We start from the raw sequence: 22,302 nt of genomic DNA, 5'->3' as shown, positions 1-22,302 counted from the left end.
GGAGGATCTAGCTAAGATCGGTGATGAAGGGGGCTACCTAAACGACAGATTTTCAGTGTGGATGAAACGTTCTACTGGAAGATGCCTTGTAGGACTTAGCAAGAGAGAAGTCAATGCCTTTCTTCAAAGTTTCAAAGGCCAAAAGTAAAAAGCTTCAAAGGACAATCTGACTCTCTTACTAGGGGGCCAAGAAGGTGGTGACTGGAAGTTGAAGTCAGTGCTCACTTAGCATTTGAAAATTCCTAGGGCCCTTAGGAATTATGCTAAATCTACCTACCAATCTATAAATGAAGGTTCAAAGCCTTGAAGATGGCCCATCTATTTACAGTGTGGTTTACTGAATATTTGAAGCCCACTCTGAGATATAGTGCTCAGAAAAAAGGTTTCTTTCAAAATATTACTGCTCACTAACAACACACCTAGACCCCAAAGCTCTGACGGAGATGTACAAGGAGATTGATGTGGGATTTCATGCCTGCTAACACACCCCACCCAGGGCAACAGAATGAGACTCTGTCTCATAAATAAAAAATAAAATGCTCTTGAGGTCAAATTGCAGAACAGCTATCTTCCATGGTACATTTTGGGGCGCTTAAAAGTGATACAGGGTTTCTCTAATTTTTTTTTTTTAACACTCTAGATCTTTTGAGTATAGTAACCTTCAGGGAAAACATCTTTTACCCCTGTAGCCTTAACTAATATTTTATTTACTATTCCTCCTTCTCAAAATTGTCTTCAGTCTTTTGCCATGGCATAGAACCAACAGTGAGAAAAACTTACTGTTAAAACAGAGTTCATGTTCAGGATTACATTTATTAAGCGTTTATACACATATATAAAACTCTCCTATGCCTTTATATACATTATTTCATTTAATCTTTGAGGTTAGTCTGTGAGGTGAGGTAGGTAGTATCTTCAGTCTCACAGATGAGAAGACTAAAGCATGAAAGTCCATTAACACATCTATGGTCCCATAGTACACACTGCAGCACCAGCATTGGAACCCAGATCTACTCCACTTTTGAGCCCATTCTCTTACACATTTTCCCTCTGCATTTGAAATGAAGCCTTACTTTTTAATATAAGGAGAGCATCCCATCTGACGGCCCAGAGATACTCGATGCAATGCATCCATATAACCCTCCATCCCTGACACACACCATTGAGTACAATGTCACCTGTCCTGTTTGTATTTACTGATGTATTTAAATTAAGCTTGTGCTTAATCAAACCCATATGATCAAATTTTTTTCCTTTTGGAATGTAAAATTCCTTCTTTACCTAAACATAGTATTTTAAAAAAAAATTTTTTTTAACAGCTGCTGAACATGTCCAGGGAACTGAGTGACCTGAAGAAACACCTGAAGGAAGCCACAGCAGCCATCGCCGCAGACCCTCTTTATGCAGAGGGTGCGTGGTCTGAGCCATCCTTCACGTCCACGGAAGCAGCCATCCAGTCCATGCTGGAGTGCTTGAAGAACAACGAACTGGGCAAAGCTTTGCGGCAAATCAGGGAGTGCAGGTGACTCTGCCATTTCTTTTACAGGTGGTTAGAGAAAATGTTCCTTTGTCAAGATCAGGGACTAGCTCACTATAAGAGGTGTGCTTAGATACTTTATATGTCTCTTCTCAGATCTTTCCTGGCATCCTGTCAGAAACGCTCGGATTTCTGAACTTACACACTTAAAGTGTCGGTGATGCAAGGTGTGGAAGCTCGAACCTGTAATCCCAGCTACTAGAGGGGCTGAGGCAGGAGAATCGCTTGAGGCCAGGAGTATAAAACCAGCCTGGCTGATACAATGAGACCCTGAGTCAAAACAATAGAATATTGGTGTTGGTTCTGGTCATTTGTCATCCCTAAAGTGACAAAATACTGAAGCCCTTGAAAGTATACCTTTATATAATTTTTAACTAACATTTAAACATATCTTTGTTTTTTGCCCCTCTGTTTTGATACTGTATTCACATTTATTGGAACCAAGATGCTGTAGCAAATAGGATAAATGTTTAAGAGTATCAGATTCCATTCTGATATTTTTAGACTTTGGGCGTTTCATTAAAAACAATATCTAATACTCTAAAATTATGTGATGTTTGCACAACTCTGAATATACTAAAACACACTCAATTGCATGCTTTAGGTGAATTATATGGCATGAGAATTATCTCTCAATAAAGCCTTTTTTAAAAAATAAACTAATGGTCTTGGCCATTAGTAGTGGCTCATGCCTATAATCCTAGCACTCTGGAAGTCTGAGGCAGGTGGACTGCTTGAGCTCAGGAATTCCAGACCAACCTGAGCAAGAGTGAGACCCCATCTGTAATACTAGCAAGGCATCATGATGGACACCTGTAGTCCCAGCTACTCGGGAAGTTGAGGCAAGAGGATCTTGAGCCCAAGAGTTTGAGGTTGCTGTGAACTATGATGCCATAGCACTCTACCCAGGGTGATAGAGTGAGACTCTGTCTCAAAATAAACTAATATTCTTATACTAATGAAGACTTATAACGTCCCAACTTTATGACCAACAGTGCCTCTCATCTGTGCTATTCTTTTTGACTGCAGAAGTCTGTGGCCCAATGACATCTTTGGAAGCAGTTCTGATGATGAAGTCCAGACACTACTGAATATTTATTTCCGTCACCAAACTCTGGGACAGACGGGTACTTATGCATTGGTGGGGTCCAATCAGAGCCTCACTGAGATCTGCACCAAGCTGATGGAGCTGAATATGGAGATCCGGGACATGATCCGCAGGGCCCAGAGTTACCGAGTCCTCACTGCCTTCCTTCCAGACTCCAGCGTTTCTGGCACTAGTCTCTGACAGGAGCCTCCCATGCCCCATGGGTTCCAAGCTGGTACTGCTGCCATGCTGGGGCGACATCATTCAGTGTCTTCTCAGCCTTCAAAAGGCTTGGACAGACTGTTCTCCCTCTTGTTACCTGTAGGGCTTTTTCTAAAGAGGATGGCGGAACTTTCAACGTGTAGCAATACTATGAGAACCAAGGTAGCTTAGAACACCCCGGGACAGCTTCCATCCATCACGCCGTGTGGCACAAGCGTGTTATCATTTTTATTCAGCATATGCAACTCACTACTGAAGAAGTGACTTCCATTGCATACCAAAGCCGACTACACTGAATAGTACCTTCCTTTCTAGAAACAATTTTAGATTGGCAAAAGTGCAATGTTTTCTTCACTAAAAGAAAATTTTATATTCTAAAACTTGTACATTCTGTCCCTTTTCTTCCTTTTTTTGTTTTCTTTTTCCTTTTCCCTTTCTTCAGAGGGCAGAGAGAGGCAGGCAGAATGAAGCTGGCCACTGAAAATTGTTAGATGGTCAAAAGCTGACGGCCTGTGTGTGTGAAAAGGGAATTGTAAATGGACTACAATTTAATGTACACTGTAATTTGAATACAATTACTGTATCTAAAAGGAGCTGCTATAAAGTACTTTCCTTATGTTGCTAGGCTACTGTTTCTGAAGGCCCTGGATCTCTTTGCACCAAAAGTGGTCCAGATAGACTCTTTTTAAGGATCTTGGCTGCTTTTTACTAGAAAGTTGCTTTTTTGAGCATATTTATACTACAGAAGGATGAGTGTTAATTTTAATTAACTTGGCCATTTTGTAGAGAAAAATTATTCACAATATAAATTCCAAATCTCTTCACCCGTCACGCATGCGTATTTTAATATCCATTTGGATAGCCAGAAGTAGAATCATAAAGGTAAAACACGAGTTGTCGCTTTCTTAAGAAATGTCACATTTTGTTTGTAATATATATGTAAAAGGCCATTCTTAAGTTCCCTCCTTAAACTTAATGCTGTCAAGTGTTAGATGGATGCATGTGAACTTGTTGCACATCAGAAAACATATTCAAAGTTTATCTATGTAACTTATTCACTCTGTAAATACATTTAAAGTTTTTGTGATGTAATCTTGACTGAGATTCTGTCAGAACTTCCTTTAGACAAAAAAAAAAAAAAAGACAAAATACATGTTGACCATGGATTTTATTTCTAGTTTCTAATTAATGAAAGTGTTTGCCTTGGATACACATTTAAATTCTGCATGTAGGTTGCCCCAGTGACAACCCAAAGGGCCACCATTCACATGGATTCTATGGGGGCTGTGCAGTGCATGGTCCTGTGAAGCTGGAGGTAAGTATACTCTCTGCAAGTGGATACCAAATGAAGACTGTGACCTTCAACCAGTTCTGTAATGAACCAAAGAAAAAAATCAGAAGAGTGTGAGCTCTAATTCTCCATAATTTATCATTAAGTTGTCATCCTTAAAATTTTGAAATAGGTCTTTAATGAACAGGAAAAAGTAGGAGTTTTAATTCTGCTATACCTATCTATTCTCCATCCCACCAGAGAAACAGGAATAAAGAGAGAGATACAACAATCTAATTTATACTGTCTTCTTACTCGTACTTTACTTGGACTAATAAATACAATTTGCTTTTCTAGCGTACAATGACTGAATCATTAGCAGAAATTTCCTAAAAGGATTGTACAGTAGGGAGTGTGAACAAGGACTTTTGTGTGTGTGTTAGCACAGATACAACTACTAATAGACCTTAATCATTTTCTGGACTGCTGGAAACATTCTTCTGCTGATTTATTTTTTCAACTTACCTGAAAGATAATTTGCTATGATTTGAAGGAAACAACTAAATCATACTCTCTGAAAAATACCTCATGAAATCAAGGTTTCTATGAGTAACTATAATAGCCAACTTTCAGAGAGTTTTGTTGGAAGCCATGGTAGAGAGAACTAATTAGTTAGGACTGAATTAGTACACTGGAATCCACAATATTAAATTGCGGTCACAGGAGGTAGTGGGGTTTGTCTTGCTTCCTAATTTTATTTTTAAAAGGAGATGGGTTCATGTGAAAGGTTTTCTTCTTCTCTTCCTCTGTTTCTTCACCTCCTCTCCCTTGAGTGGAGGTAGAAAAAATTGTGTAGGAAGCACCTCCACCCCAGCTGAGCCCATGAGCCCAGCAATGTTTTTTGGGGTTTTTTTTTTTTTTTTTTTTTTTGAGACAGAGTGTCACTTTGTCGCCCTCTTGGCCTTGGCCTTCCAAGTAGCTACTGGCACCCACCACAACACCCAACTGTTTTTTAGAGATGGGGTCTCGCTCTTGCTCAGCCTGGCCTCATAACTCATAAACTCAGGAGATCCACCCGCCTGGGCCTCCCAGAGTGCTAGGATTACAGACTTTTCTACCACACCAGGCCTCCAGCAATGGGTTTAGATCCACCCTGGCTATTGTACCGTGCAGCTGTTACTGCAGCATTTGTTTTAATTGCCTTCCCTACGGGGAGAGGAGTAGAGATACTAAAGGAGAAGGTAAATATCTAGTAGACACTTCAGTGATAAAGTACCTCCTCGTACCTCCATGCTTCCTAGTACCCAAACACGGTAATGCTTTTTATCCACTGGCAAAATAAAGCAATCATGTTATTTAGACATGATTAAAATTAATAGTCTCCAAATACAGTGTTGTAGAAAAAGCACCACACAGTTTAGAAGCATGTGAATGTGTCTTAGTCCCACCAAGAGGAGAGATGTTAAGCAAATGTACCAGCACAGCTCTCATGATGTTGTGGACTGTCACCACACACAGCACGTGTGCACAGACAGAGTTAGGTCAAAAGGCTCTTCTGGTGCCAACAAATGTTGATCTTTTCAGGTCTGGTGCCAACAAATGTTGATCTTTTCAGTGAATGGTTGAATTCTAGAAAGAATCCCTCCAGGCTGCTTACATCAATAGCTTTCACCTGCTTCCAAATACCTGCCTTAACAACAACATAAAAATTAGTGTCCAGGGGTAAATATTATGCTGTATGAATTAGATCTTAATAAAACTAGTTTTTACAGTTTTCAATGCATTCACTTTGGATCAATATTTGATACCTATCATGAGCCAAGATAGTTTCTTCATTCAGCAAATACTCATGGTGTACCCACTGTGGGCTAGGCACTATTTTAGAGGATAGTGCAGTTACCAAAACAGGTATAATCCTTGATCTCATGGCTCTCATACACTTCAGTGGGGGAAGATGTACTTGCCTGTCAGGTGGTGATAAGTGCTTTGAAGAACAAAACAGGGATGGAGAGTAATGCTATTTCAGCTGGCACCCTGAGAAGGCGGTATCTGAGCAGAGAGCTGCATAAGCTAAGGACACAGCATGGTTATCTGGGGGAGCCATTCCAGCAAAGGGAAAACCATGCACAAAGATCCTGAAGCAGGAGAAGAATTACCTGTTGAAAGGACAGCAGGGAAGCCTGACCAAGTGAAATGAGTCAAGAGACTGTTGAGAGAGGACAGCAGAAGAGGTTCTGTTCCTGGGCCTCAGGAAGGACTTGCTCCTTTGCTAAGCAAGATGGGAAGCCACTGGATGTTTAGGGGGCCAAGCGGTGACACGCTTTGACCTATGTTTTAAAAAGATTACTCTGAGATAAGGAAAACATTCTGGAAATTAAAGTTCAGTGGTGGTGCTTATACAACATTGTGAATGTACTTAGTGCCAATGAATTATGTACTTTAAAATGGCATTTCATATTATATGTTTTACCACAATAAAAAATGTTTTAAAGGACCACTCTGGCTATGTGCCGTGTAGATGTCATAAGCGCAGAGGCAGAAGGAGGAAGACCAGTGAGAAGGCTGTGGCAATAGTGATGCTGGCTTGGGCTAGCACGGTAGAGACGGAGGTGGTTAGAAATGGGCGATGGTGGCACTGTTTCAGAGGCAGGGCTGACAGCACTCACCAATTACATGTGGAATGTGAAGGACTCCCAAGGGTACACCAAAGAACTGAAGAATGGAGTCACCGTTTCCAAGATGGGGAAGTATATGTTGGAGAGGTGGAGATCAAGGTGAGGTCTTCAGATGCCTCTTAGAAATCTGATGTTATTAGGATATTTGGCCCCTTCAAATCTCATGCTGAAATTTTATTCCCAATATTGGAGGTGCGGCCTGGCAGGAGGTGTTTGGATCATGAGGGTGGATCCCTCGAGAATGGCTTGGTGCCATTCTGTTGAAAAGAGCCTGGCACCCCCTCTACTCTCACCCCTCCTCCTCACCTTCCACCATGAACGTAAGCTTCCTGCAGTCCTCACCAGAAGCAGATGCCAATGCCATGATTCTTGGGCATCCTGCAGAACTGTGAGCCAAATAAACCTATTCTTCAATTGCCCAGCCTCATGTATTCCTGCATAGCAATGTAAATGAGGTAGGACAACACCCAGGGCAAGATGGTGAATTAACGGATAGATAGGCAAATATGTTGTTGAGAGAAATCTGGGTAAAGATTAGGTATTTCATCAACCCCCTGAGGGAAAAAAGAAACTTGCCCATCCTGCCAGTTGGGACAGGGTTCTCTCTCTCACTTTCAGAGCACAGGCAATGGATTCGAAATCTTAGCAGCAAATTACATCAAGAAGGAAACTTAAACCCCCAATACCCAGGTTCCTTCCTAATTGACTCAGTTGGTCTGAAGCTGTGTTCAAATTCTAGTTCGGTTTAAGGGTTCTCAGGAGATTCTATCCACTGCCAAGACAGAAACACTGCTTTCTTGGTTCTCAAACTTAAGAATCACACCAGAGTGTTTATCAAAAATGCAGATTACTGGCCAGGAGAGCTGACTCACTCCTGTAATCCCAGCACTCTGGGAGGCCGAGGTGGGTGGATTGCCTGAGCTCAGGAGTTCAAGACCAGCCTGAGCAAAGCAAGACCCCGTCTCTACTAAATAGAAAAACTAAGGCTGGGTGCAGTGGCTCACACCTATAATCCCAGCACTTGGGAGGTGGAAGAGGGTAAAGTGCCTGAGCTCACAGTTTCAAGACCAGCCTGAGCCAGAGTGAGGCCCTGTCTCTAAAAACTAGTGGGTATCATTAGCAGGTGCCTGCAGTCCCAGCAGCTTGGGAGGCTGAGGCAAGAGGATCGCTTGAACCCAAGAGTTTGAGGTTGCTATGAGCTATGATGCCATAGCACTTAACCCAGGGCAACAGAGTGAGACTCTATCTCAAAGAGAAAAAAAGTGCAGATTCCTTCAGGTTGACACCTCTAAAGACCAATTTGTCAAGTCTAGAACAGAGCTTGCCAAATAAGCATTTTAAAGACCACCCCACTTTGACCTAGTAGAAACTTGGCACAGCAAACTGCTCTTTTTCTCAAAGAATACCTCTCTCCAGTCATTGTGCAGGGATTCTACCCAAATCTGTCATTGACCTGTTTGTTACTTTGTTTCCTATTTGAGGCCACAGGAAGTGAGTGGATAGAATTCACTGTATCGCTTACAGATCAGTTTCCTGGCAGATGTTTCCTTCTCTGTCCCTAACTCCTCTAGCCTAGAACCCTGGTTTCAACACCAAACTCTTGCACCAATATTGTATTTGAACTTCAGAGTAAGAGTCCAAGAACTTAGGCTACCAGCCTCAACTTCCAAGAGTCCCCAGATCAGCAGATGGAAAAAAATTCTTCCTTGCACTCCTCTTCCATTTCCAATCTTTCTTTCCTCATTTCTATTCCAAAAAGCCCAGAGACTTTGAAATTCATGCCACTTAGCTGTACTAGATATACCCTGTCCCACCACCCCACCCCCACTTCAACCCCTCCACTGTCACTCACAGCAAGTGACCCTGGGCTGCATTGGAACTCTTATGGAGGCTTTTTAAAAACTCTGCGGTTCATGCCCCACCCTAGATCCTTAAATCACACGGTGAAGGGAGGGCCTTCCCATGGCTCCTCTGCTCCTCCTATGATTTTAAGTTCCATGCCCCATCCCACATCCCTTAAATCACTCAGTGAAGGGAGGGCCTTCCCATGGCTCCTCTCTGCTCCTCCTGTCATCGTAAGTGGCAGCTGTGATGAGAACTGCCGATGCAAAGACCTGCTGCTCCCTGTCTCCTAGTCACTGAAACCTCACAGCCTTTTCTCCACCCAAGCTTCTTGGACTTCAACACGTTCGGGGACAACCCACACAAAATCTTTTCCTCTCTGTTAATATTCTTAGCTCCAGGCATCTTCACTCAGCTCCACATTAGCCACTCAGTCTCCTGGTTACACTATATCCATAGCAGCTCCAGAATCCCGTTTTTGGCCTGCCGCCCTCTCAGAAATTCTTCCAGTTCCCCTTAATCTCCTCCCAACCCCTGACAGTTCTTCTCCTACCATGAGTAATAGTCTGTGGCCTTCACGTCACTTCACTCTTCTTAGGAACATGTTTAAATCCCGCAGACCAGCAGAATCCCTCCTGCTGTCATTCTCAGGGGATGCCCTACTCCCTGTGTCACTCAGCAGGTTAACCCCCAAGCCTGGCTGAACCTAAGACCCACCCTTCCCACACCCTCACCAGAAGCACCCAAAGGTGGCGTTACTGGAGAGCAAATGCACCGAGCCTGCCAGTGGCACCAGCGAAGCTCCAATGTACCCACATCCCAAAATGTGTTCTCAACACTGTCAGACAATGCTTTAATGTTAACACAATTATGTCTTCCTGATCATTTCAATTTCCTGAGACCTGAGAATTATTTCATATGTTGCCTTCTTCCTCAGCATCCTGCCAGTCTCAAATGATGAGTTTGCTTCATAATTCATCGAGAAACCAAATCAGTCTAGTCTTCACCACCAAATCTATAAAATTATCTTCATCTAACTAGCTGTATGGTTTGGCATTCTGTCCCTTATAGTATGGGAAACATCACTGCTCCAATTAAGAGCTAATCATTCACTTGGGAGGCTATTGCAGGTAGATTGCCCTGAGCTCACAGGTTCAAGACCAGCCTGAGCCAGAGGGAGACCTCATCTCTAAAAATAGCTACATGTTGTGGCAGGCAATTATAGCCCCACCTACTTGGGAGACTGAGGCAAGAGAATTGCTTGAGCCTGAGTTTGAGGTTGCAGCTATGACACCACAGCACTCTACAGATGGTGACAAAGTAAGACTCTGTCTCAAAAAAAAAGGTAATCATTCCACTGGTGCTTCGTACCCACCTCTTCTGCCTTCTCTACAGCTTTCTCCTGGGGGATCCCCTCTCTGTGCTGTGCCCAATGTCTCTCTAAATGATTCCCACTAGTGTGCCAACATACCCAGCACCTCCCTTCCCTGCCACCCCCACCCCCGAAAGGCTCTTGCAGTTATCACTAGTTTCTCTGCTTTCTAACAGCAAAATTTCTAGAAAGTATTACTTCTATTCACTAGAAATAGTACTCTGGCTTCCAAACCCATTATTCCATTGACAGATTTTTTTTCAAGATCATCACTCACCTCCAAATCCAATGGCCGGTCCCTGTCTTCATTTTTCTCACCCTCCCAGGAGAATTTGACTCAGTCAACCCTCCCTCCTTCTCAAAATACTATCTTATCTTCACTTTCATCACCTCACCCCCCTCAACAACCTCTTTTGCCTGACCTGTAAGTTCTGGCTACTAAAAGTTTGATCTGGGATACAGATAGTATCTGGGGGCTTCTTAGATTCACAAGTCTGAGACTCCAGAATCTTCATTTAACAAGTTCATCAGATGTCTCCTGGGTTACCCAAGTTTGGGGATCATTGCTGTAAATGCTAGTATACCTTAGGACCCTGTCCTGGACCCTCCTCCCAGGTGACCCCATCCAGGCCCACGGCTTTAAAAACTATCTGTTGCCTCCAAGTCTCTTTAGCCCTGACTTTTCTCCTAAGTTCCAGATGCATATACTTAACAGCCCACAGTCAGGGGAATCCAATCCTGCCCATGGGCTGCATGCAGATTATGTGAGGACTTTTTTGCTTATTTGTAGTGGTGTAGATATTATGAAAATTATGCATGGACTATTTTTTTTTTGCTCGTCAACTTTCTTTAGTGTTTGTTATTTAACATGTGGCCCAAGGTAACCCTTTTCCTTCCAGTGTGGCACAGAGAAGCCAAAAAGTTGGACACTCTGATTCCATTTGGGTATCTCAAGTATTTCAAACTTAGTAACAAGAAAACAGAGGCCCTCCTCCATATTCCTAAATGGCCCCACCAAAATGAGAACATCTAAAAGTCCCAAGTCTTTATAAGGTGACAGGTGCTATTTATTCTAAGTGCTTAACATGCATCAGCTCCTTTAGTTCTTGCACCATTGAGACAGAAACATGTTATCCCCATTTTACAGATGGGTAAACAGAGATAAAGTAAATAACTTGCCCATAGTCATCCATCTCCCAAGTACTGTACCCATGATTTGAAGTTAGGTAAACTAGCTCCAGAATATGCCTCCTAACTAGAATACCTCTCATTTTTATAATGTAATAACTTTTGAGAAGAAATAAAATACTTCTCAATACCAACCACTCCCACAGCTCAAAGCAGAAATCTAAGAGAATCTAAAAGTCATTGTTTATTTCCTCCATCCTCCACCTCTAACACTGGACATTTCTTTTTTTTTTTCCCCCCGACAGTCTCAGTTACCCAGGGTAAAGTGCTAGGGCATCTTAGCTAATGGCAACCTCAAACTCCTGAGCACAAGCAATCCTCCCAAATAGCTGGGACCACAGGCATCCACCACAATGCTTGGTTAGTTTTTCTATTTTTAGTAGAGACGGGATGTTGCTTTGCTCAGACTGGTCTCGAGCTCCTGAGTTCAGGAAATCCACCTGCCCTCCCAAAGTGCTAGAATTACAGGCATGAGCCACCATGCCTGGCCCCAACACTGGACATTTCCAAAAATTATCCTAAATCCACAGATTCTCTCCCTCCTCTGGCCACCACCTTTATCCAGGCCAACACTTTGCTTATGTGTTCATTAACTGCCCAGTGGGCTCTTCTTCCTGCCATTTCCCCTAGATTTCCTCATAGCACTAAGCAAGCTTTACAAAGGAATCAAGCTTTATAAAGCACTGATCTCACTGCTCTGTTGAAATCCCTTCATCTGCTGTCATATGCCTGATCATGGCCTTGAGAACCCTTTGTGAACTAACCCCCATTCAGCCTCATGCCCCACACTAGACTCAGGGCACTCCTATTCCCCAAGTAGCCAGGTGTGCGCCCCCATCCCTCTGGCCCTTGGCTTTGCTCCCTTGAATCAAAACCATCTTCTCCCAACACCCCTCATCCTACAGTCTCAATTCCATGTTGTATTTTCCCAGCCACCCTATTTAAAAGGGTTACTGCTTCCTTCATGGCACTTAGCACAATCTAAATTTGAAAAGAAATATGGATGCATAATGGTAGCTAAAAGCATAGAGCAAGTCCCAGTGTACCTGGGAATTCATATCTAGCTGTACCTTCTGACCTGTCTCCATCCCCTCATTTATAAAAAAATATAGTACTGATAGTTCATGGTATTTCCTACTTGATATGGCTGCTGCTGTGATGAGTTACAACAATGTCTGACACATACTAAGTGCTGTTTCAGCATTTGCTCTCATTATGGATGTTTGAGGACAAGGAACATTGCCCTTTCATCACCTCTATATTCCCAGTACTAAGAGCTACTATCTCATAGGAGTTTGTCAATTGAGTATTTCTCCTCTTCATGTAAGTGACAGTATCTACCATTTCCAATGCTACATTGATGTTTTTACCCAGGGGTCACCGATTAATGTGCCTTCATGGTCTAGTTCACTTGCATTTATTTTATTCTGTTCACATTGTACAACAGCTATACAACCTATAAAAAGTACAAAAGTCATGTCCATTTTCCAATGCCAGGTCAGAGCCAAGTTACAAAAAATGAAAGATAGCATGGTCAGTTACAAGGAGAACACAGGTGTCCTATACAAGCCATGCTGCCTGTCACATGATATATTTAAAGCTGTGAATGTTGCCACAGGAGAATCTCTTGTCTTTGCAGCGACCACACAGTTCCTGTCGATGAGGCCTCCTCAGATCAATGTGTCTTTTCTTTTGAGGACAGGAACAACGAGACTTTGAACACGTCTTTAGAAAACAAGGAATAGTTTTGGACACTAAATGATCAAATTAGCATTTCAAATGTAATCCTCAAATCAAAATACTTCTCCCCACTACCCCATCCTTGATATCCTTATCCTCATTTGAGTCCTGTGAGAAGCCCAAGATCAAGTTCTACAGAACTACTCATATTCCATTAAGTGCCACATGTTTTTCAAGATAACGGGAGATGTTGAGGAGAATATCATTGAATCAACAGAAAAGTTTTTAAAGGTAAGTTTTGTAGAGTATCTTCACTGTGTAGGTTTTTACCTTGGTAGCCAGGAGAAGGTAAGAAATAGTGGGCTGGAATTATTTGATTATCTAATTGGGAACATTTTAAAACACTAGAGCAGAACCTCTCAACCAAGGGTGATTTTACTCCCCCACCCCCCACCCCCACACACTAGGCAATGTCTGAAGATGTCTGAGGTGGTTACAGCTAGAAGGTAAGTATATTCTAGAAAAAACTAAATTTTCTTTCCAGACATGTCCAATGGCATCTGAAATAGTGTCTTTGAATCATTATCCCATTCCAATAAATAAAACATTGCATCCTCTAGACCCTGGTTTACTGACCGGTCAACCCTTTCAAATCTGCCAGTCTTTGACATTGATAATCACCACTCTATTTTCTATATCTGTCCCAGAGCCATACAGAATAAGTTGAGCTTTCCTTTTCACATTATAAAAATAGGCATTTTCATTTTCCAAACAGGAGTCTTTAATATGACTTATCAAACTTTATACTATATTTATATTCTCTATTCTCTCATTGATGTATATGTCTCCTTATAAGAAAATTCTAACAGCTAATACTCACAGGTGTCTAATATGTGCTTAGCACTGTTCTGAGCATATATATTTATATATATATATATATGTATGTATTTTTTTTTTTTTTTGAGAGAGAGAGTGTCTCACTTTGTTGCCCTCAGTAAAGGGCCATGGTGTCACAGCTCACAGCAACCTCAAACTCTTGGGCTCAAGTGATTCTCTTGCCTCAACCTCCCAAGTAGCTAGGACTCCCACCACAATGCCTGGCTATTTTTTTTTTTTTTTATGAGATGGGGTCTCCCTCTTGCTCAGGCTGGTCTCAAACTCATTAGCTCAGGTAGTTCATCTGCCTCAACCTCCTAGAATGGTAGGATTACAAGCATGAGCCACTGCACCCATCCTATATTAATTTAATTCTCATAATATCTTTATGAAGAAGAGTTATCTTACAGACTTTATAATACTTATGTTTAATATGTACAAAGAAATAAGACTAGTACTTCCAGTAGAAAACTAGGAGTTTTTTATTAAAGAAATAAAAATTCTGAAACAGAAAAATACAACTGAAATCAGTATAGCTTAATGCCTAGGTTTAAAAGCAGATTGAAAAGAGCTGGCATGAGAAACAGAAATGGAAGACAGATACAACTATTATGTATCCATAATTAAAAATAAAATTTTTTAGAAAAAGAAACAGAAGATAGTTTAATAGGTGATGCCCCATCTAAATTGAGAGACAAAAGCATGGAAAATATAGGAAAAAAGCAGAAAAGGTCTGACATGAGTAACTGAAAGAATAGGAGGATAAATAATATTTGAAAAAATAATGGTTGATAATATTTCAACCATTCATTTCTTAGTAGTGAAAATCTTCAAGCTACAGTTTCAGGAAACATTATGAATCCCAAGCAGGATAAATACAAAGAAACCATAACTAGGCATAACTAATCACATTGTAAAACTGCTGAAAACCAAAACAGAGAGAAAGATTTTAAAAGCAAGCAGATTTGAGAAAGGCAGAGAGATCATTTCAAATGGTTGTACAAGACCAACAGCCAACTTGATAGAATTAATGAAAGACCTTTAAATGGCAGAGAGAACTACTGCCAACCTAAAGTTCTATACCCAGTAAAAATCTCCCAAAGATATATAGATAAATAGAATCTGTTACCTACAGACCTGTACTACAGAAAATATTAAAGTGTCTTCAGGTCAAAAGAAAGTGACCCAAGATAAAAGATTTAAGAACAAAAAGAGCAAATGTATAGCTAGAACTAAATAAATACTGACTACATAAAATACCTTCTAAAGTTTAAAATGTAGGTAAAATTACAATATACAACAGCAACAAATAAAAAGGGTAAAGTGATAGGGAATTATAGTGCCCTAAAGTTACTGAATTGTTAGGGAGAGGCAAGATTAATAATTTGTTGACTTTGACAAATCAAAGAGTCATGTAATCTCTATGGTAACCACCAGAAGAACACTGAAGAATGACTTAGAGGCAAAATGGAATAACATTTTTTAAAAAGTCAATTCAAGTGAATACAAGAAAAAAGAGAAGAGAGTATAGAAAAATAGTAAGAAAAAATATTTAAGTCTAAGTAATAGGTAGTTAAATTGAACATACGCAAACCAAGTGAGAATGTCAGACTAAAAATTCTGAGGATAAATCATTTATAAGCTAGTTTTTTAAATATCCTGCAAAAAATATCATTTCTACTAATTATAGAAAAAGAAATATTTTTAACTAATATTTAAGCTTTAAAAAACCCTCTTGATTACAAAAATTAACTATGCCATACTTTTCTGAAAAGCTTAAAGTCAGGTTTCCTTCAAACTGTTTTAGATTCCCTCCCCCCTCCCCACCGCTTCCCCAAAAGCTTTATGGGCTTAAAGTTAAGGATCTCATCTAGGTCTGTGACTCTAAACATTGATGACAAATACCATGGAATCCAGTCATGGCTCTAATCTTAATCAGTCTAACCTTGGACAAGTTACTTTAAAATAGAGATAACTATCACAAAAATTAGACACAGGAAAAACTCAGGCAAAGCATTAGCCCAAAGTTTAGCACATGATAAAATCTTAATTGCAGTTGTCTATTAAATTACTAAACTCTAACCACACCCAGGGCATCTGAGGAAAAACACACACACACAAATATCCCCCTCATAGAAAGCAAACTAGAATTTATGCTTGAATTTTTCTGAAATATAAAATTTCAAACATATAGAAAATCTATCACACCTATACCAATATCCAATTCTATCAAATCCTAACGTTTATCATGGCAGCTTCATATTTAACTAAATATTGTCAAGTGTGCTATATGCTTACCTGACATTGGATTGCTTCTACTCGATAAGGGTTAAAACTCTTCTGGCATTTGCAACAGAGTTGTTTGAAATAAACCTAAAGAGAAATTTGGTTGGTTTGTTTTTGTGGGTTTTGGGTTTGTGGGGTTTTTGTTTTGTTTTTTTAAATAAGCTTTATAAACACACACAGGCACGCACACACACCCCTCTCCTAAGTTCCCAGCTCCTAAATGATCCATTCCCTCACCTTGTACTTTGCTTTTATCCAACCTCTACCTACAAGGATTTAGCTCTACTAGTGCAATCAGTGATTCTTTCTCACTCTTTAAACCTAATTTTCCTTACCTGTAAAATTGAGATACTACTACTTACTTTTTCTATAGTCCTCACGACTCCTCAACAAGGTACATAAAGTACCACGGAAAGAAGCAGTTATCATTTTACTCACTGTGTGGGCTATACCCTTGATCGTCTCCTTTTGTCTTGGTCTAATAGCCCTTGCACATTTCAGTTTTTAGTATTTCCCCACTTAAACTTTAAATTACTTGTACCCATCAATATCATGCTTTCTAGGCTTTGTGCATTTTCCTGTACACATTTCCTCCCTACCTCACTTGGTGAGCTCCTCGTAGGCATTCTTTAAAATAACTGTACCTTCCCTCAGGGTCAATCACCCCCCTCCTGTGTTACTTCTGTACCACTTCCTACCATGGGTGTTATAGCAGGTATTGCCAAATTGCATTTTGTCTCCATCTCTCCTATTTAATAAATTCCTTGAGAATGAGTTTTATGTCTTTTTTTTTTTTTTTTTTTAAAGACAGAGTCTCACTCTGTGGTTCCAGGCTAGAGAGTATCCTGGTGTCATAGCTCACAGCAACCTCATACTCCTGGGCTCAAGGATCTTTTTGCCCCAGTCTCCTATAGCAGTTCTTTGGCTTATTCTGTGTATCATAGTGCCTTGAAATTGTCTTTCTTCTAGCAAGAAAAGGGAAATAATTTTAACCTTAAAAATGTGTTCACCTTCTGGGTCTAGAAAATGGCTTAGTCTAAAAATTAAGTTTTGATTCAAGTCTTAGCAGGCCTCTTTGCCCTTCCCCTCTTCAGAGCTTTCTTCTGTAGCAGATTAAACACACAGCAAGTAGCAGAGACTCAAATTCGAAAGCCTTGGAAGTTAATGAAATAGGCCCCCGGGAGACCGTTACAAAATAAGGTGCACAGGCGAAGAAAAAGGAAACAGAAGCTGCTTGTTGTGGTTGCAGTTTTCATTCTGAAATGAGCATCTACAGCGATGACTAAAGTCTTTCCCAATCTTAATATGTTGAAAATTAACTCAATTTAGGGAGGGAGAAAACAAGACTTAGGCTGAGCCTAAGTAAATCTAATTATTTCTCTTATTGCCCCACCTTGTGGACAAGCAGTGGAAATTTCCTAGAGCGGTTCAAAATACACCAACCACACAATGTTTAGAGGAAGTTCAAATGTAGACAAGACCAAAAGTTCATCTAAGTAACCTGACATTTTGTCAAATATGTCAGCAACTTATGTAAACAATGCAATTCAGTTCGATTCCAACATTCACTGAGCATTATGGCATGCTTGTTACAGAGACTGCCAAGATGAGTCAGAGGAGAGTTTCCACAATCACACTCCTATCAGGAAGTAAGTTCTCCTATTTAACATCTTTGCCCACCCCATTCTCCTTTCACGTCCCACTTACTTTTACTTACCTTATTAGTTCCAGAAATACACCACACATAAGCACTCTCCCACCTGGTCTTACACTCTTTACAGTGAAAATAGCCATATTTTGGTTCCAAAAACTGAAAATCAGGGAAGAAAAATCTTTTATTATCTTGGGGTTGGGGGGGGAGCACATCCTTTCCTTCTTTATGGCTTTATATAAGAAAAAAGTTATTTGCCCTTACAAATCTATTCTTAAGCCTACTGCGTTACTTAGCTTCTCCTCTCTTAAACACCACTCTGGGATTCTTCTTGTTGCCGACTCTTACACTCTTCCAAGCCATTTTCCAAATAGTATCAGCACAATCTCCCCAAAACGAAAGTCTGATTTCCTGTTTCACATACTTGAAGCCCTCTGTCTCCTCATTCCCAATAGCAATGGTTACTAAACTTTGGATTGTCACCAGCTTAGTTAAGGTTTCCCAAAACTTTAGCAAAACCTTACAAAATATACAAGCCATGTAAAAATACATGTTTTCCAGAGCTTCCTCTCTTGCACGAAGTAAGTCGAGAGAGGAGAAGAGATGGGGTTAGGAAAGAGAAAATCCACCTGGAAGTTGAGCTTCCGAAGCAGAAGCTGCGTGTCCACTTACCTGTCTGCTCTTCCTGTCCTGAGGACTCGGGGTATCTTCCTCCCCCATCTCATCCGGCTGTCCTGGCTCCTCCTGCTGGTCATCGCCTGATTTTGGCGTCGCTAGCTGCTGCTGGCTGACCTCCGCAGGGCCCGGATGCGCCTTGCTGTCCCCATCTTCCCGCAGCCGGACAAAGGCCCTGCAGCCGATCATGGGCGAATAGACTCCGCAGGCCCGCAGGGGCTCCCTGTGGCCGGTGCCATCCCAGGAGGAGCGACTGCGCAGGGTGCGAGGCCCCAGCGAGCACTGCACGGACTTGTCCACCCGCGGGCTCACCTGCACACCCACCTCCTTGGTGTTGGCCTTGCCAAGTCGTGGGCTCAGGCTGGGGTTCATCTGGGAGAGAATGGCCTTAAGCTGCGCCCTCTTGTAAGGGTCCTCGTAGTAGTCAGAGGCGTTTGCGGGCACCAGTAGCCCTGGCCTAGCCAGAAAAGTGGGGGGACCCATATTTTGCCTCCAGTCGGGCTGTTTGTGCCCTAAGAGTCCTGGCTGGGCCAAAGGCAGAGTGTTCCCGTACCCCTGGTACAACCCATAGGGAACGCGGACGAAGCGCTCCATCACCTCACCAGGTTCTGCTCACCAGGTGCTCAGACGCAGCCCAATATCTTAGTACAGTTTGTCTGTGTCCTTGTTTTGTCTCCAAACTTCATCCACTCTTCTTTCTCCTAATCAAGTTGGTTCCGATTTCTCCGTGCTTCTCCATTTATTTCAGATTCTAACGGGAGCTGCTGCTATCCATTACCGTAATTGAAGGTGGGAGGATCTGCCTATCTACAGAGCATTAACGGCCACCTGATTCCTGAATTGTTTTTCCCTACCTCTTCAACTCACTGTTCCTGAATCTTTTTTTCAAAGCTGTTTTTCATTTAGGACTCATTCACACATATGCTTCACACAATTCATTCATTTATTTCCTGTAAGTTGCTGATGGGAATGTATATTGGTTAGCGGTTAAGAACAACAGTATAGAGGTTACTCAAAAAAAATTAAAAATAGAGGTGAGGCATATGAACTCAATATCCTGAAGGGATTATCTGCACTCCATTGTTTATTACAACGTTATTTGCAATTGTTAACTTATGGAAACAACCTCAGTGTTTGGTGACAGATGAATGGATAAAGAAATTGGGGGTGTGTGTATGTACATATGCAATGGAATATTATTCAGCCTTAAACAAGGAGATCCTGACATTTGCAATAACATGCATAAAACTGTAGGATATTATAAGTGAAATAAGCTAGTTAGAAAAATACCACGTGATCTCACTTATATCTGGAATCTAAAAAAAATCAAATACATAAAAGCAGTGAGTAGAACAGTGGTTATGAGCTGCCGGGAGGTGGAAGAAAGAAGAAATGGGGAGCTCCTGGTCAGAGGGTATAAAGTTAGTTATGTAGGATGAATAAGTTTAGAGATCTAATGTATAGCATGATGACTACACTTAATACTACATTTTACACTGCACATTTGCTAAGAAATTTGTTCTCTCACCACACACAAAGGTAACTATGATGAGATGGATATGTCAATTGTTTGACTGTGGTAATCATGTCCATCAAAATATACTGGACACATTAAGTATATACAACTTTAATTTTTAAAACATTTAATATATAAAAAGTAAAGCATATAGTACATTGAATACAAACAGTAAATTATTTGAGCAGCAACACAGGAAGAATGTAAGGAAGAAAGTAGTTTATGGCAAAGCTCATAAGTCCCTGGCACCAAGAGAGCAAGAAATATAAAGTTATAAGGGGGGTATATAAAGTCAGAGAGAATATATTTCAGAGGCTTGTGTGATGTGCCAAAGGTTCTCATTAGTTTACTCCTAGTGAAACACCTCCCCCCTTTATCGGGTAAATGCAGATTTAATCACAGTAAAGTATATGAAGTCAAATCACTTCAATTCAAACTTGTGCCTTGTTACCAGGCACTTAACTATGTCAGTTTCCCCAACTCATAGAATTACTGTAAAATAAAGCATGATGTTGTTTGAAAGCACAAAACAGAATGACCAATCCATGAAATGTTTAGTAAGTGGTAGGTTTTATTAGCAAGGATCACAGACCTGTGTTTCTTTGCTAATTAGACCTCCAAAAGCTTTGGCATCTATCTGTATTAGCCAGGTTTCCTGCTACAACTAAAGATTACTGATTATCCAATTAAAATGATACCTAAGGAAACAAATGGAGCCCACCCTTTTTCTAAGTCAAGGTTGTTTCGGCTGTTTAGTGCTCAAGCACCTTCTGGAAGCAGCAAGGCCCATGAGCAGCTCTCACCTCCTGAATCAAGTTGAAGTCTTTCTTACAACAAACCCGAATTAAGCCTATAATAGGTCTGTCATAGACCCTGTGAATTCAGAGATGAGGACAAGTCTTACAGGTCAATTTGTGGGGGAGACAGTCATACAATATGGCAATCTGGTACCCTAAGAATGTTGAATGTTTGAAGAGACTAATGTAGCCTGCAGAGGGATGTACCCCACACTACACGAGCGAGTTAAAAGGGGTTTCAGAGTTTTTCAAGCGTTGAAATCGGCTCAGAGGTCTTGAACACCTGCTCCCAAGAGCAGGTCCTAAGGGCCTCTAACTTAATATAGCCCTTCCCACTACCATGCAGTGGGGAAGGGAGCCATCTCCAACCGTACACCATTTTAGGCTTTTCTAAGATCAGCCCACTTTGGGGGACAGACCTTGAGGAAACACTGTCTCTAAGGTCAGAACAAGACCTTTTCAAAGGTCCCAAGTCGTGCCCCGAGGAGACCCACCCAATCCAAACATAAGCTAGAGCAGAAAGGAAAGTGGGACTTAAAATAGATACAGAGGGCGGCCATCCCAACAGGACGGTCTCGCATTCTGAAAAATCAAGGAGAAGAAAACAAGCACACCAACTCCAACGTTTGTTTCAGCCCGAGGCTAAGTGTCCCGGATCTAACAAGAATTCTCTTCCGCTACGCTGGGAAGCGGAGGTAGCAGCCGGGCTGACGCCCGCCTGACTTCCGGGTGGTACGTACGCTGCGTGTTGCGTCACGGCATCACCTGACCCGAGCGGGCTTTTGGCGCGAGCGTCTAAAACTGGGCGGCATGGGTGGAGCTGCTGAGGCGCTGCGCTTTGGTGGTGGCCTGACCTGGTGGGCCGCCGAGAAGCCCGAGGGGTCAGGTTGGTGATTTAAATGCCGATGCTGTTTCCCTCAGTTTACTCCCGCCTAAAAAGAGCTGCCCTTCTGGAACGGGTTAGTGGTGGTAGGGGTGGAAACGGGAGTGTATTTTGCTGTCCCAGTCGTCTAGGATGGAGGGGAGCGCCTGTCGCGCGCTGGGTCGGCGCCGTGGCTTCTTTCCTGTTTTTCTTCTGACCCCTGTCCTTGGTAGAGTTGCCTGAGGGAAAAGTCCTTGTCGCCTAGGCGAATTCCCGCCCAGCAGATTCGGGCCCCTCCCCTTTCCTGGAACTCAGTTTCCCACCTGCAGTTCTGGCCTTTGGACCCCGCCAGCCGCTCGGGATTTGCCTCCCTGCCTTCTAGCTGTCTCAGGTGTCCCGATCTGAAATTTCTTTACCTGGTAACATTACTTTAACGGAATACTGCTATTTTGGAAAATGTTTTACAACTTCTGCGCACAGAACTCCCTTAGCCCCCAGGTAGTTGCTGTATTCTGAGGCTTTCCTGACTGGGAATTATCACATGGTACTCGTCTCTAGCAAGAACCATCCATAGGCTCGGCGCCTGTGGCTCAAGCGGCTAAGGTGCCAGCCACATACACCTAAGGTGGCAGGTTCGAATCCAGCCCGGGCCCGCCAAACAAAAATAATGGCTGCAACCAAAAAATAGCTGGGCGCTGTGGCGGGCACCTGTGGTCCCAGCTACTTGGGAGGCGGAGGCAGGAGACTCACTTGAGCCCAGGAGTTG

The 22,302-nt window shown here is 41.9% G+C and overlaps 3 protein-coding genes across 3 annotated transcripts in view; 2 read left to right on the top strand and 1 right to left on the bottom strand.

Annotated features, from left to right (window-relative positions):
• FRY (FRY microtubule binding protein) overlaps nucleotides 1-2,825 on the top strand; it is a 251,083-nt gene extending 248,258 nt beyond the window's left edge. Inside the window, exons 60-61 of the mRNA XM_003797632.2 lie at nucleotides 1,320-1,522; nucleotides 2,567-2,825. Coding sequence (XP_003797680.1) covers nucleotides 1,320-1,522; nucleotides 2,567-2,825 — 462 coding nt within the window. The remainder of the gene's footprint in view (nucleotides 1-1,319; nucleotides 1,523-2,566) is intronic.
• Nucleotides 2,826-12,595: 9,770 nt separating this feature from the next.
• ZAR1L (zygote arrest 1 like) lies at nucleotides 12,596-18,955 on the bottom strand. The gene is made up of 4 exons (XM_003797602.1): nucleotides 18,337-18,955; nucleotides 17,753-17,871; nucleotides 16,048-16,122; nucleotides 12,596-12,918 (listed from the first exon to the last, which is right to left on the bottom strand). The coding sequence occupies exons 1-4, from the start codon at nucleotides 18,953-18,955 to the stop codon at nucleotides 12,775-12,777; spliced, it is 957 nt and encodes a 318-aa protein (XP_003797650.1). The 3' UTR covers nucleotides 12,596-12,774.
• Nucleotides 18,956-21,517: 2,562 nt separating this feature from the next.
• Nucleotides 21,518-22,302, top strand: part of BRCA2 (BRCA2, DNA repair associated) — a 101,405-nt gene continuing 100,620 nt past the window's right edge. The window contains exon 1 of the mRNA XM_012809998.2: nucleotides 21,518-21,560. The gene's annotated coding sequence lies outside the window, so the exon portion shown is untranslated. The remainder of the gene's footprint in view (nucleotides 21,561-22,302) is intronic.

Source organism: Otolemur garnettii, unplaced genomic scaffold (genome assembly GCF_000181295.1).
Source record: "Otolemur garnettii isolate 467f Iridium unplaced genomic scaffold, OtoGar3 scaffold00120, whole genome shotgun sequence".
NCBI classification, from domain to species: Eukaryota; Metazoa; Chordata; class Mammalia; order Primates; family Galagidae; genus Otolemur; species Otolemur garnettii.
The sequence above is the reverse complement of the archived record's forward strand: the minus strand, read 5'-3'. Positions and strand labels throughout refer to the sequence as shown.

Excerpts from the sequence above, each read along its gene's own strand:
- ZAR1L (XM_003797602.1), bottom strand. The coding sequence starts at position 18,955 with ATGGAGCGCTTCGTCCGCGTTCCCTATGGGTTGTACCAGGGGTACGGG. Across the intron at positions 17,872-18,336 it reads AAGTGGACACGCAGCTTCTG|AAAGATTTTTCTTCCCTGAT; the intron begins CTTCGGAAGCTC and ends CCCAAGATAATA. Across the intron at positions 16,123-17,752 it reads GTATTTCTGGAACTAATAAG|GTTTATTTCAAACAACTCTG; the intron begins GTAAGTAAAAGT and ends ATTTCTCTTTAG.